The sequence below is a fragment of the Ylistrum balloti genome, unplaced genomic scaffold, assembly GCF_031769215.1.
Source record: "Ylistrum balloti isolate Yb309-2 unplaced genomic scaffold, AGI_CSIRO_Ybal_v1 Utg369892, whole genome shotgun sequence".
In the NCBI taxonomy this organism is placed as follows: Eukaryota; Metazoa; Mollusca; class Bivalvia; order Pectinida; family Pectinidae; genus Ylistrum; species Ylistrum balloti.
The window spans coordinates 185,115-199,637 of NW_026782024.1; the positions used below are offsets into that span (position 1 = coordinate 185,115).

Below are 14,523 nucleotides of genomic sequence, written 5' to 3' on the forward strand. Positions count from 1 at the left end.
CTTTGCAAACCACCAACACGTGCAACGTCGTAGATGTGAAGAAAGTCAGAGACTCGGATCAACTTTCAATATGGTAGCGTGCAGATAACAAAGTCCGTTTCTGTTTTCCTGAAAGTTTTTATTTTGCCTTTACGCTTTGAAATATGGCAGCTATTCTTAAACACTGGAGAGAAGCTGCTACATTGATTTTAGTTGCAAAAAGAGCCCAAACGATTACTGGTATCGGCAACCGGATAGAAAAGTCTACAACAAAAACGTATGATTATGATATATTGATGTTGAAAAGAAGCAGCAAAAGCAAGTTCATGCCTAAGCTGTACGTTTTCCCGGGAGGTGTAGCCCAAGATGTTGACTTTTCTAAAGAATGGATAGATGTTTTCAGAGGCTGTCAAATAGATAGTTTGTTTGAGTTTTTGAAACGAGGAGGCACAGGCCCTTACATGTTTAGCAGACGACGCAATGCAGAATTTGAACACATTCCCAGTGAGCTTGCCTTTCGGATTTGTGCTATACGCGAAACATTTGAAGAATCTGGAGTCCTTTTAGTGAGAAACAATGTAGATTTGACAAAGAGCAATAGTTTAGAAACAGGTCCTATCTATGGCAACATAAGTAGTCTCTCTGAATCTGTCATTCAATCTTGGCGAAAGAGGGTGAATAAAGATGCCACAGAATTCTTGATAATGTGCCAGGAATTGCAGGTAGTTCCCGATGTCTGGTCACTCAATGAATGGTCTAATTGGTTGACCCCTGTCATAATGCGTTCTGATGAAGGTCGAGCAAAAAGAAGGTTTGACACTTCATTTTACTTGTGTGTCATGGATCATATGCCGCCAGCTATTCAAGATGATACAGAAACTGTGCATGCAGAGGTATTGTAATTCATATGAGAGTTTATCATATTCAGATAGTTATAGTTCAATGGAGATTAGCATAACTCAGCAGAAATAACTTCTGACTGTACAAGGCAGAAAACTTATTAAAGTTTCCTGTTACATGCTCAAAAACTATAACATATTTTTTTGGTTTGTTTTTTTGTTTGTTACTTTTTTTATAAACAGGTTAGATGTGTAAAGAAAAGTAATCATGACTTAAACTAAACAGGGTAAGGAAGTCCCTTGAAAATGTCCCAAAAAGTTGAGGGCCAAAGGAAAATATAATTTTGTTTTGGTAAAAATTTGTGAAAAAGTACCATTTTTTTAAGGTAAATTTATATGCAAACTATTATTACATGCATCCGTCATACTTATTGACCATGAATGACACACATACAAACTGATGTCACAGCCTAAATTAAAAAGAAAAATATTACCCCCATTTCTTAAAGAAATGAATAATATCTATCTATATCAAGAAACCAACAATACTAATTGCACTCCATATTGATTTTTGGTTTCACAGTGGTCCTCTCCAGATGTATTCATGAATAATCGTTTTGAAGGAGGACTTGCTCCACCACAAGTGTATGAACTCTGCCGAATGCTCAACTTCACTGATGCTGACAAACTGAACCACTTTGCATGGACAAGATCTATGACATGTAGTAGAGTGGAGAGATATTTTCCTGTTCCATGTTTCTGTAGTGATGGACTTGTAGTCCTCTATCCAGGTAAATTATGTGATGTTATTGAAGATTCAAATGGACTGTGGATTGGAATGATAAATGAAATAAGTGAGATTGATCTGTTTTTGATTCAGGTGTGTTAACTTTTAGCTCACCATCATCAAATGGTGGACCTTTCACATCACCTTATATCAGTTGACTCTTCATAATCAGTTCTGGTTACATTTGTATGACATGTTCTATTTCTTGAGGAGAACTGAGTGCATTTCACATGAAGGTTCCCTTTTTACCTATGCCCTTTTTATTTTGGGATTGATGAACAATTTGATATGATTAATGGATGTAAGAACTAAGATCTAGGCCTACTGTATTTATAAAATGAACAAAAAACACCTAATTGTTATGTCTCAAATTTTTAGATAAAATTTTCAGTAAACACAAGGTATGAGTGCTTCACAATGCAATTTTTGGTAGCTACATTACATAAAACACTGATATTTCTGTTTATTCTTTTGCATCAAATAATATCCATTCCATTACCAACAAAATGTTATACTGAAATAAGGAAACCATCTTAGACTCACTGTATTTGCACAAATGGTTACTTGTATTCAAAATGATGTTTCTTCTTTCAGTATTCTGATCCTTTTATAAAGAATATCAAAAATATTAAAAAAGTTTAGTCATGGATTGATTGCAGTTTTGTTAGCTAACAAGAACTATTAATTTCCAGGTGATGAGATGTACCCTAAAGAACCTGATTTCGAAGGCAAAAATCCCATATTATCATTTGATTTCACTATGGAGGAGATGAGGAAGAAATATCCATTACGGAATAGATCTAAGAGGAATGAAGGAATATTTGAAGTTAATGTAGAACCAAAAGATGGACACAAAATACCAATGTTAGATCTTTCATCCATTGGTATGACTGAGTCTAAGCTATAAAAGTACACCTCAATCAAGTTGTATCTGTAGAATGTACACCTTCTTGTATTTATATAGAGTCATTTGACCTGAAGGGTCTTGTATAAAAGATATAGCATTAATGGGCATTTGTTAAATGGAAAGTCCAATATCAGCAAAATATGGTACTGACCAGTATAATTATATCGATATACAGACACCATCGTTTTGATGTGAAGGTCATTAGGAATTATATTTACAGTTTATCTAGACGTATAACCAAGGCTATGTCACTAAGAGTTGTGGATACAAGTACATATTTTATAAGGTGTTTAGACAGTTAATGGTTTATGTTTAAACATACAATAGACACATGTACATATAATACATTGTACTGGTATTTTGGTAAACCTCATATCTGAAATCCAATTGTTACATTCTTGATAACATTTCCTCTCTGTACCCATGGGACATTACATGGTACTCTTGCATATTACAGGTCCCACCTGAAGAAGGGGGAATCAATATTTATTGTGTCATCTATCCTTCTTTCCTACACTACTAGAGTCTGTTGTCCTAGGGTAGAGAGATGATTATTGGGTGTGTCACTGTTGGATTTCAAATATAGTTATTGTACTGAGTTGGAAGTGGAACTTCTTGTCTTATTCTAATTAGATTGTTATTATACCTAGGTCTCAATGTTTTGTTTGTAAGTTTGTGAAATATCAGAAAAAGTATTGAAAATTCTGCACTAGTGATTGAATGCCTGTCAATGAGCCCCAAATTGTTCTAATGTAATCAGTATTGTTCCCGATATTATTGAATAATCAGCATTTTACTCCAGCTTCCTGTCATAGACAATCAATGTGAATTATAAAATGCATTAACAATATAAAAACATATATATATATATTAGTGTGAAGTTTTACTGTATACCAGGTTGTTTTCACCCTTGTACAAATTTGACTCTGATCATTTTGCTCTGAGGATTACTTAAAAGGATTGAATAAGTGTAACAAATTTTTTCCCCATTTTAAATTTGCCCTCCCTGTCCATGGATGTAAAGGGTGAAAATTAAACAGCAGTGAAAATATCCTGGTATACAGTATAAGGCATTAATGTGAGGTTACATTTTTTGCTGTCATGTCAAGGTTGTGATATATAATGATATTAAATGGAGAATTTTATTTCACTAACAGATCCAAACCCAGAATTAATCAACTTGGAGTTGGGTTAAGTTATTTTTAAGTGATACAGGAATGATATAGAGCTACTACTATTGTGTAAAATTCATTAATCAATAACCTAATAAATCCTCTGCTGTGAAGACCATCATATTACCGGGTAAATTTGGGTGTTGTATGTAAAGGTGGTTATGATGGAAATGTTACTAATGTGAACTCCACAGATGGGAATATAGATGGATAATGTAATTTCATGCTCTTTTTAAACACGTATTGATCTGCTGATTTATTATTTTGGAACCATGCAGTTGTACAGTTTACATCATTTGATTTATTTAAGAAAATAAAAATTCTGCTCACCCAACATTTGATGGTGTTGATAAAGTGCATTTGTATTTGAATGTTCCATTTGGTGATGGAATTTATTTTGATAATTTGTCCCCTACCTGGAACTGGAAGGAACTACAGTTTTGTGTGTTAAGTCAGTTCATCCATTTGGAATAATGTCTGGGCCTGATCTTCTACACAACTAATCACAGGAACTTAGTATTCTGAACATGGGTTCACCTTGGTGTTGCATATTAAAAGTAGGTCCCTTTGATGTACATTTTGACCTTTGACCTATGCCACAGAAGAAGATTGCCTGGGCTCTGACTGCTTCACTGCTAGTCACTGGAACGTCATAATTGTGTATGAATTCGACTTGGTGAGGAGGCAGTGTCTCTGGGGTACTGTAATTCGCCGAATTGTCTAACTGTAACTTTGCAATGCATATTACCATAAAGTGTACAACAGTAATGTCTCTCATGCACATAGTGATATGTGATAGAGTACACACTGTTACATATCTCATGAAAGTCGCATACAAGTTGCAGATATATCTGCAAGAAGAAGACAACATAAAGAGATTGATTTTGTTTATTTATTTCAAAATTCCTGCAAAAATTACCTATATCACATGCATCATTATAATACCTGGTGCATTATTATTTCATTCAAAAACAGAAAATTGCATCATATAATGTTACAAGATGGGGAAAATCCACCAAGTTACCAACATATATTAAAAGTCATGCATTATCTACCTTTAATTAATTACCAGGTAGAAGCCAGGTGAGCAAAAAACATATACCTTCATCAACATTTGTACATAAGCAATAAAGATTCCAGTTTCTCTTAGCTACTCCAAATATTGTTACTACATGCTACTTATCAACATGTATTAACAGCAATTTTATTGTTCAATACAAACTTCTCATTAAGCATGCATGCTAAATAAAACAATATTTTTACCATTTAAAATTTATCAAAGAAATCTTTTTTTTCTCTCTTGCAATGAAGATAACAGAAATGTCTGAAACAAAGAATTTTATTCTTTTTCCACCATTTTACAATTTTTATAAATATCTGTACATGTCCCTAAAAAGCTGCATTCCACTTTCATCACTATGTCACATCATAACGTAACTCATACTTACTAAAAATCTTACAATGGTATCTTAAAGCAATCCTAAAATCTATCATTGGTACAATTGAAAAAAAAGTTTTGTTTACAACAAAGTCAATAAATATCCACTACTCCTTAACTTCATTGTAACATAAAAAGTCTTTCAGGATTTCAAGCCTTCATTGTCTGTAAGCACTCTTTTTTTTTTTTAAATGAAGCTAATTTAGACTATGAAGAGGTAATTCTTAATGCCATGACACATCATTTAGATTAAATGCTGAGATATTTTCTGATTTTGGTAAAAGAAAAAATTGGGAAGTAATGTTTTAGTTAAATTTTGACAGCTGTGGTTCAAAATCTCATAAAAATCTATTATCACACTGTTTACATTAATATATAGATGAGTTTTGCCTAGTCACCATTGCTGAGGTAATACTACAGATAGAAGTACACCAACACTGTTCTTAAACTTGAGGCACCTGTGACAGCTTGAGAACCATCTTGACTAGATCTGTCTGTCAACAGAGATCCTAAAAAATCTGTCAGTTACATTTTGTAATATATCATATATCAGTATTGAAATTCAAAAACAAACATTTATCCACTCATCTCACTGACCTTAACCAGGTCATAACAAAATATCGCTAAGGGAAAAAACTCAAATATTATACAAGGATTCATTAACAGAAGACTTAGTATATTCACTGCTGAAAGAACACATGAATTTCACACAAACTCCATTAAAATCATCCGATGTTAAAACCTCTTTAATCCATACAATTAATGTAAAAAGCAGATACATGTATACACAAATTGACACATTGTTAATTGCAGAATATAATCATTACATATTATTGACACCTTTAAAATAAAAATATCTAACTTGCATAATAAAAATTTCTGATATGCATATGCAATTTCAATTATGAAAAATTTAAAAGAAGCAACCTCCAAACTGCAAACTACATACTTTTAAACATACTGTAATTTCTTGTGTATTGCATGCAGTCTTTAAAAAAGTTTTAAAACATTGACAAATATTGATATTGATACTGTCCATTTAGTGGCAAGATATATAATCAGGATTTATGCCATGACCTGTCATGAAATGAAGTATTTAATGTGCGACTGGGTATAAAGTTAAAAATGGTATACCTGGGGTGTTACTACCTCACAACTGTTCTTGTGGGTGATATAACTTATTTTTTGCAGCAGGTAATACACAAGAGGTTACTATACATACAAAAACAACATAAATACCAGTACCAACAAAATACCTGAGAATATCTCTATCTACACTTTCAGATTTTTTTTATATCAAAGCAACAATAGCTAACAAAATTTTTCATTAAAAGCATGCATTTACTGGCAGTCTATGTAATGGCTGCTAGCTATGTTAGTTTTGTCATAAAAGCCATAAATTTCTTATCATTTACATAAAAATGTAGCAACATTCCTGAATCTGACAGTTGTAGGTGACACGATATATGACTATAGATTAAATAAGATAACCTGCATAAGACTTTGGTAGGGATATAGCCTTTAACTTAAATTTTGATATGAACTACTGACCAGATATGAATCAAGTCAAAATATGACCTGAGATCAGATATTTGACAACATGAATTAAGGATAAATTTAGACACTGCAGAGATATGACATGCAGGTCAGATATGGAGTTGGTCATGAAAACAGTAAGCTAAATATGAATCAGGCTAGATTATGACATGCAGGCCAGACATAGATCAGGTTATGATATGAGCAGCAAGTCAGATATGGATCAAGTCACTTCATCATGAGCTGACTTAATGTGGATTGGTATGTATGACAAAAAGGGCAAACATGTAGATTGGGCCCACATTTTATCTGTAGAATAGAGATATGAATTGAGTTCATATAGGAGCAGCAGAAAGAACTGTTGTTAATCAGAGATGGATTGGTCCAGGATATGACCTGCCATGTTGATATGGATTATGCCAGGATATAACCTGCTGCCCAAATATGGACTGGGCCAGGACATTACATAATATCCAGATATGGATTGGGTCAGGATGTAACCAGCCTTGATTTGGATTAGGCCACAGTATGACCTGCCACCTAGTTTGGATTGAGTCCGGCTATGATCTGGATCTGAATATGGATTGAGCCAGGATGAGAACTGCATGTACAGACTGGATATGTAACTTGCAAACTTCAAACAGATTTGACAATGAGAGAAACTACAAACCCATTAAATATGAGTTGAGTTGGGATATGTCCTGTCGATCTGATATGGAGTGTTGAAAGATATGATCTATGAACCAATAATATAACTTCATCAAAGATATAAACAAGCACATGATAACCAGCATGAACATTTTTACCTGATATAATTGGATTGTGTAAACTATTAAATACAATTCATGTATCTAGCTTTTCTTAACCACCACATTCAAACGGTTAAATTTGAAAACAAGAGAATCAAAGAACCGATGGCTGCTCCCCGAATAAATGTTAGTTCCAAAACAGCTAGTTTTGACAAAACTTAAGTATGAAAAAAAGACCAATGACTTCTAAATTATGTACAAGAGAGTTATGGTTCTTGTACACTGCACTTTCCTAATCGAGATCTATCTACCTATAAAGGTTTCATGTTGATACCTCTTATAGTTTTTGTGAAATGTTCTGGACAAAATCCTGATAGACGACAACTTAAGGGAGCATAATGAAGTGTTATTTATTTGACAGAATTTCAAAGGAAATACTGCTATGAATAGGATGGGCATTATCTTGTCAGTAAGTAACAATCAAGGATATAAAGTTGGCTTCACCTTCTGTATCATATGTATACATATGACAAAAAAATAAATTAATATCATGGTCTGTTGAAATCAAATGTCAGGCTAGCAGTATAAGGGTGTATTTTGTGTAAACACACTGAGGAGAAAAAAAATGTAATTGAAAATATAAGACAACCTAGGTTTACTACTACAACACATTATCGAAAAGATCTTTCATATTAGTCCAAGTAAAAAATCATTGAAAGAGTTTGAAGTTTTGATAAAAACAAAGTACATCAATGTACTGATATATCAGTACACAATTTTAGTTTTTGATAGTATACACATGTACTTACAAATTTTCAATATACTAATACATGTTTCAATTCACGAATAACTTAATATCCAAAATATCATAATATGACTAAATATCAGCTAGCCTTAGTAATGACATTACGAAGTGAAGATTTACAAAGATCCAACTTTGCAAAAAAGCTGACATAATTTTTATATCAATTACCTGATGATCTAAGTGATTGACAAATGTTGCCTCCTACATGGATGCTGTGAATAAATCAAGTAAAGTATGTCACATCTAAGTAATACTGAAATCACATTTGATTTAAACAAGTGTCTGACATAAATGTCCTCACTCCCATGTATAATGGGACCCTTTAACATTGACCGACGATCACCTTACTATGATAAGGTAATAAACATGATAGGACAGGAAAGTACTGGGGCAAGGGACTCAATGGTGGGGGAGCATAAAAAGGTACTCTACCTAGTACCTACCATTTTAAAGCATTTCTCATCCTGTGGAAGAAACTATATCTATAAGGCATAGCTATTCTACGGAGGGATGCATACCACAGGATTAACTTTACATTCCATGGATGTGGCACTTGTATAATCATAAAAATCTCTGTCCATATTTTCTTCATCTCTTCACATCAGTTGTTCTCTGCTTGGTTTTGATCTTGATTTTGGTGTTGGAGCCTGGCCAAGATGGCTCTACAATGGTGCTGGACGGAGGGGCTGATAAAGTATAACAGAATAAACAGAGGTATAACTGTCCGTAGTATCGTCCCAACTGTTACCGTGACAACCTGTATCAAACCCACGGCCATAGTAAAGGGTAAAAAGACTAATGCCACAGTCATTTGTACAATAGATACCAAGGTTTCCACTGTGATGTCTGCTATAGTAGATGCTACTTCCACAGTACAGAGAAATGAGCAATACAAGGGACGGAAGACAATGTAAGTCAAGCACGCTAGCAGTTCATGAAAGATGAAGAAAAACGTTTGAAACACTGGAAAAATCACAGATTGTATAAAGCCATCTTTATGTTGGACGTCCACCATTAGAAGTACTACCAGAACAGCCAAGGAAATAGCTAGTACATGTTTCCAGTCCTCTGATAGTCCTTCCCATTTCCTCTTCAGAGACTCTGTTGAATAATTAATTGAAAACAACCTTAAATCAAAGTGAAAATACAATATAAAAAAACATAAAGGAAGGTTATTTCCAAAGCAATGCATAATGCCTTACATACTTATATTTATGTCTATGATATTTGTTTCTAAAGTTTTCTGACTTTACATAAGATTATACATATTTTTGTCATTGTGTTTCCTATCACATATGCAAGAGAACCAAGGGCCTTAATATGGTCATCTGAGTTCTATGCATCCTACTGTTATTCTTGTAACATATGTCATAGAAATCATCTTGTTGAGATTTGGCTCCATATGACCCCTTTTGGCTCTGCCACTTAGTTCCCTTGGGGCTGTTGACCATATAATTCACAAGTTCAGTTCACCTTTGGCCAGAACTCTTGAAGTTGCCATCAAATTGATCACTTGTCTAAGGTTTTATACCAGGTTTAATCAAAATCAGTTCATATTAACTCAAGTTATCATGTCCACATGGTGCAAATTGCCATCAAATTGATCCCTTATCTCAGTCTTTATACCAAGTTTCATCAAAATCAGTTTAAACTGACTGAAGATATCTTATTCCTTTGGTCAAATGGTAATGAAATTGCAAAGGACCATAATTCTGTATGTTGTAGTTGATCCCTTGTTCAAGGCTTTATACCAAGTTTCATCAAAATCAGTTCATATTGACTCAAGTTATCCTGTACATATGGTCCAATGGTTATAATAATGCAAAGGCCCATAACTCTAATTTATGATCGTAGCATTTTGTGTCTTGATCACAAGATCCAATGGTCATAAAACTGCAAAAGAGTAAGTTAGGTATGATCGAACCAGTTCCATTGTCAAACTCATCTATGATCTTACTGAAATTCATCAAAACTGGTTCATATTGCCTCAAGTTATGGTGTTCACATGGTTCATTGTAATAAAATTGCAAAGGGACATAAATTTACAATTAAATTGGTCCCTTTGTCAAGCTCATCAATGATCTTATGATTAATGACTGCATACAAAGTTTAATCACAATCCCTTCAAATTTAATCCAGTTATCATGATCACATGAAAAAGTTTGACAGAAGAGGACAGACAAAAACAATCACTATATAGGTGACAATGACCTGTTAGGTGACATAATAAAATGTACATAAAAAGTTTTTAACTTTGAAAAAAAACCAGAAGTACAATTATTTAAGAAAAGAAATGTTCGAAAGATTTCTTTTTGGTCTTGATAGCCCAATATCTTGATGGTTCATTAATGCTATACTTAAAACACTGAGGTGTAAATTGCCAATAGATTTATGACTAAACGATAACCTTACCAGTATATTGATGTTGTATTATTCTTTGTCTACAATGACTGAAGCCTTGATGCAGACGAAACTTTACTACGTTTAGTTTGTTCTCCAAACCTAAAACAACACACACAAACATATATATGTTTACTAAAATACCAAAACCTAGTTTAGTTATTAGTTATGAACGTTAATATATATATCGATGCTATATTTAAGTTATTTGTTGTAATACCATATAGATTACTTCAAATAGATTCTGTATGGATAAAGACAAAACATGAGTGACTTTTTATCAAAATATATTCAGTTTTATTACATTTATTAATAAGCAAAATTTAATTCATGACAAATCAGTTTTTAATAGTTTTGCATGATGTTAACGAAAAGCTTCAATAAGCTTAAATATTAGTAAATCTTACCATCAGAAGCATGCACTTCTCTAACAAATTGTTTTCCAATGTTCCAGCCATCCTTGGCACAGCACCACGTATGTCTCACACTCTCATAAGATAGTATTCTGGCTGTAATGATAAAACTCTACCTTTATCTACATATAGGTACATGTGCATGTTATGCAAGAATCTTAACAACACAAATCCCTCATCATTGTTTCAATGATTCACTTGTATGCAAAACCATTAACCTTAAAAGTTTTATGGCAATATTTTTGATGGTATAATATCTTATACCTGTACTCTGTTAAAACACAAGTTTCATAAAATCAACACCCGGACAGTTACATGTAGGTGAAAGGCTAGTGCAATACCACTATGCCACCCGACCACCTGATGTTGGATGCTTATCATGATAAGCATGTCATTCCAACAAAATACTGTACTCAAGTTCTCCTAAATAACATGGTTATTACTAAAATGCAAACCTGAAAAGCAATCCCAAGCAAGCTCCTTCTGAAGGAAACAGAAAATGTAGTTTGAGAGGAATTGGTCAAACAGAACTTGAAATATTGTGCAAATACCTATTTTCTTATTATAGTAAACTGACTTTTGACCTTTGATCTCCAGACCTGAAAAGTGATCTCAAGTAAGTAGAACTATACTTTCTGTGAGGAAGCAATTGATAAAGTCAGAGATAAAATGACACAACAGAACTTGTTTCAGTATGAAATTTGTAATGACCTTTACCTTTGACCTATTGACAAGAAAAACAATCCAAAGCAAGTGTTTTCTTTAAGGAAATCATGGATGGAGAATAAGTGGAAATGGCCAACAGGATTAGAGATGTTGTGAAGAAATAAAGGTAGAGCAGACTGATGGACAGACTGATGGATGAGGATGAATCCTATATCAATGTTTAGCTGAAATATTATCATCAATTATAAACTGTGTTGTTTACCTTGTCCTGATTTTAGAAATTGTCTTATTTGACTTCTTTTCCAAATATTCTGTAAGGATTTTAAGATTGTTCCGACATCAGACTCATCCCAAGGATTTTCATCAGCATCATCGTATTCTGTAAAGATACATAAAAATAAAATGTAATCAGATTTATAAACAAATCTTAAAACTCTGATGAAAATTTGTAATCAATTCAAATAATTTATTCCAATATATGTGTATTGTTAATACATGTATACATGTAGCTTTTACAATAAGCTAAAATATAAAATGCAAGCTTCTGTAACACTAATGAGATGTCTGATAACCTGTCTGAGTGATCTATAGACATAATTATTGACCTTCAAAATTTCAGTGTTGGTATGTTAATCAGTGACTTTCAAAGTGAATTAAATTATGGGTCTTCTTTTAGTGTTTTTTCATTACCATATATTAAGGCCTACAGTCAGAAATCATTCCATAGGCAAACATGAAAGTCAGCTGACCTCTGAGGATCCTATAGACTTTAGTATGATTCACCATACCTTGTCAAGTGATATGTACAATTTTAAAATATCATGTTCTGCCCTGTAAATACCAAACACCCTGTTGTGTACCTGAACTTTTGAGAACACTATATAGACTTGAATATATGATAAATTTATATGTTTTGACTCCTGTCAAATCAGTGTTATACTACATACACGAGTCCTACTTTTTATCACATGTTCAAAATTACAAAAAAATAATGATACCTATTTCGTTGACTTCCTCCGAGGTGTCAAATCTAATAATCTGGGAGTGTTCTATCTGACGTCGACACTGTGGACAGTCTCTTGTTGTACCATTATAGGCATGCTGTCGCTGCCACCGTCCTATACACATGTGACAGAACACATGCCCACATGGAATACAGCATGTTGGCGTCTTGATGGCATCTAAGCAAATGGAGCAGTTCACCATCTCGTCATTTCTCCTGTACAAATTTGAAGAATTTCAAAAACTTCTCACTTTAGAACCATCAATTTCTATGTAATCTGGTTTGATTTTGTATCGAGGTCAAATAGACCTTTATTTAACAAATCATGCAATGAGATACTACTTACATTTTTATGAATTATCAATATTTTCTACTTTGTTAATTTTGGATTTCCGTTTTGTGTATATTTTATATATCATAATCAGTTGTTGTACACCCTATTTTGTAGAATCAGGATCATTCAAAATGTTTGCAGTGAAAGTGCTCAAAATGGTATGTTTCCAATATCACTTTAACTAAAAAATAAATGTCATCATTGTAATTTTCTTCAGTTTTTTTAAAACAGTCTAATGAATTATTATTTCAGTTGCTGATCATATGAGATATCAATTAAAGGTATTTTTTCAAAGTTAGAAAATCTGACAGGATATTCATTTTGTCACATTTTAAAAATTTGTTTAATATCTAACATAAAAAAGGTATGTGATTTGTTCCAACAACTTAAAATTACACCAACTTTCATCAAAAATATTTAGCAGAGAAACACTAGTCTAAAGGGTTCTAACTACCAGGTTATTTACCTGCAAATCATTTAAGACACACAAAAACTGAATTTCAGATAAAGTGAAAAGCAGTCAGAGGGACCTTAGTGCCCACATTTGCATATCATAACTATTTCTTTATATATTGGATCCTTTTTCCCTTTTTTCTCTCTTTTTATTTGCTCTTAATATATAAAGTTACAGAATGATGCATCCAAGTCCTTTCATGAAAGAGTGAAAATAATCTGAAACTGTTAACATCCAGATGGCCATCGGTTGCCAAATGGACTGTTAGGCTAGGAATCATGGGGAAATTAAAAATATTGCGATATTTTTAAAATTGGTGATGATCCATCTTGTACTTTCAGAATAAAAGGTCTTAACAAACATTCCTTGTCAAAATCGAAGATGGCCTCCAATTGTATTTTTTTTTACATGTCCTGAAACTGATGATGGGTTAGGTACAATGGACCAAAGGAAACCAACATTTGGAAATTTGAGAATGATTGGCCCACGACTTTTCATAAAGTTCATATCTGTCAAAATCATAGATGGCCATCTGTCAGATATTGGCGAAATTGAAAGGACACAAAAAGGGCTAAAAAGAGGAACTTACAAATGATTTTTTTTAGAAAGAATCATTCAATAGTTCTAAAGAAATAGCAATAACAAACTTCCAAGAAGGCCACATGCTGGCTATTTTGTTTTTTCTGATCAGTCTCAAAATCAAAAGGGCATTTCTAGTTATAGCGAGCATGGTTCAAACTAAATAATATGAAAAAATGAAAGTTAACTCTGACCATTTTTCATAATGAAACTAAGAAAATATACTGCGCAAATTCCATAAAGGCTATACTTCATTGACTTATTAGCGATGAAATCAAGTTGTTTAAACAAATTTATAACCGTTTTATCTCAAACTTCTCTAAAATATTTCAATATCAATAATTAAAACCTCAGTACTTATAACAATGATGAAATCAGCACTCATCTATGGTCTTCTGCCATCTACAATACAAATACATCTCAAAGTGACCTCCCCTACCGGAAGTTTTACCGGAAATAAGC

The 14,523-nt window shown here is 33.0% G+C and overlaps 2 protein-coding genes across 2 annotated transcripts; one reads left to right on the top strand and one right to left on the bottom strand.

Moving 5' to 3' along the window:
- The first annotated feature begins 110 nt into the window (after window positions 1–110).
- LOC132546471 (acyl-coenzyme A diphosphatase NUDT19-like) lies at window positions 111–4,020 on the top strand. Its single transcript, XM_060210189.1, has 3 exons — window positions 111–872; window positions 1,402–1,609; window positions 2,298–4,020. Exons 1-3 carry the CDS (start codon window positions 144–146, stop codon window positions 2,510–2,512), a joined length of 1,152 nt encoding a protein of 383 aa, XP_060066172.1. The 5' UTR covers window positions 111–143; the 3' UTR covers window positions 2,513–4,020.
- A 538-nt stretch (window positions 4,021–4,558) lies between these two features.
- LOC132546464 (uncharacterized) lies at window positions 4,559–14,463 on the bottom strand. The gene is made up of 6 exons (XM_060210180.1): window positions 14,419–14,463; window positions 12,690–12,910; window positions 11,954–12,070; window positions 11,020–11,121; window positions 10,625–10,714; window positions 4,559–9,313 (listed from the first exon to the last, which is right to left on the bottom strand). Exons 2-6 carry the CDS (start codon window positions 12,895–12,897, stop codon window positions 8,814–8,816), a joined length of 1,017 nt encoding a protein of 338 aa, XP_060066163.1. The 5' UTR covers window positions 12,898–12,910; window positions 14,419–14,463; the 3' UTR covers window positions 4,559–8,813.
- Between the last annotated feature and the right edge of the window lie 60 nt (window positions 14,464–14,523).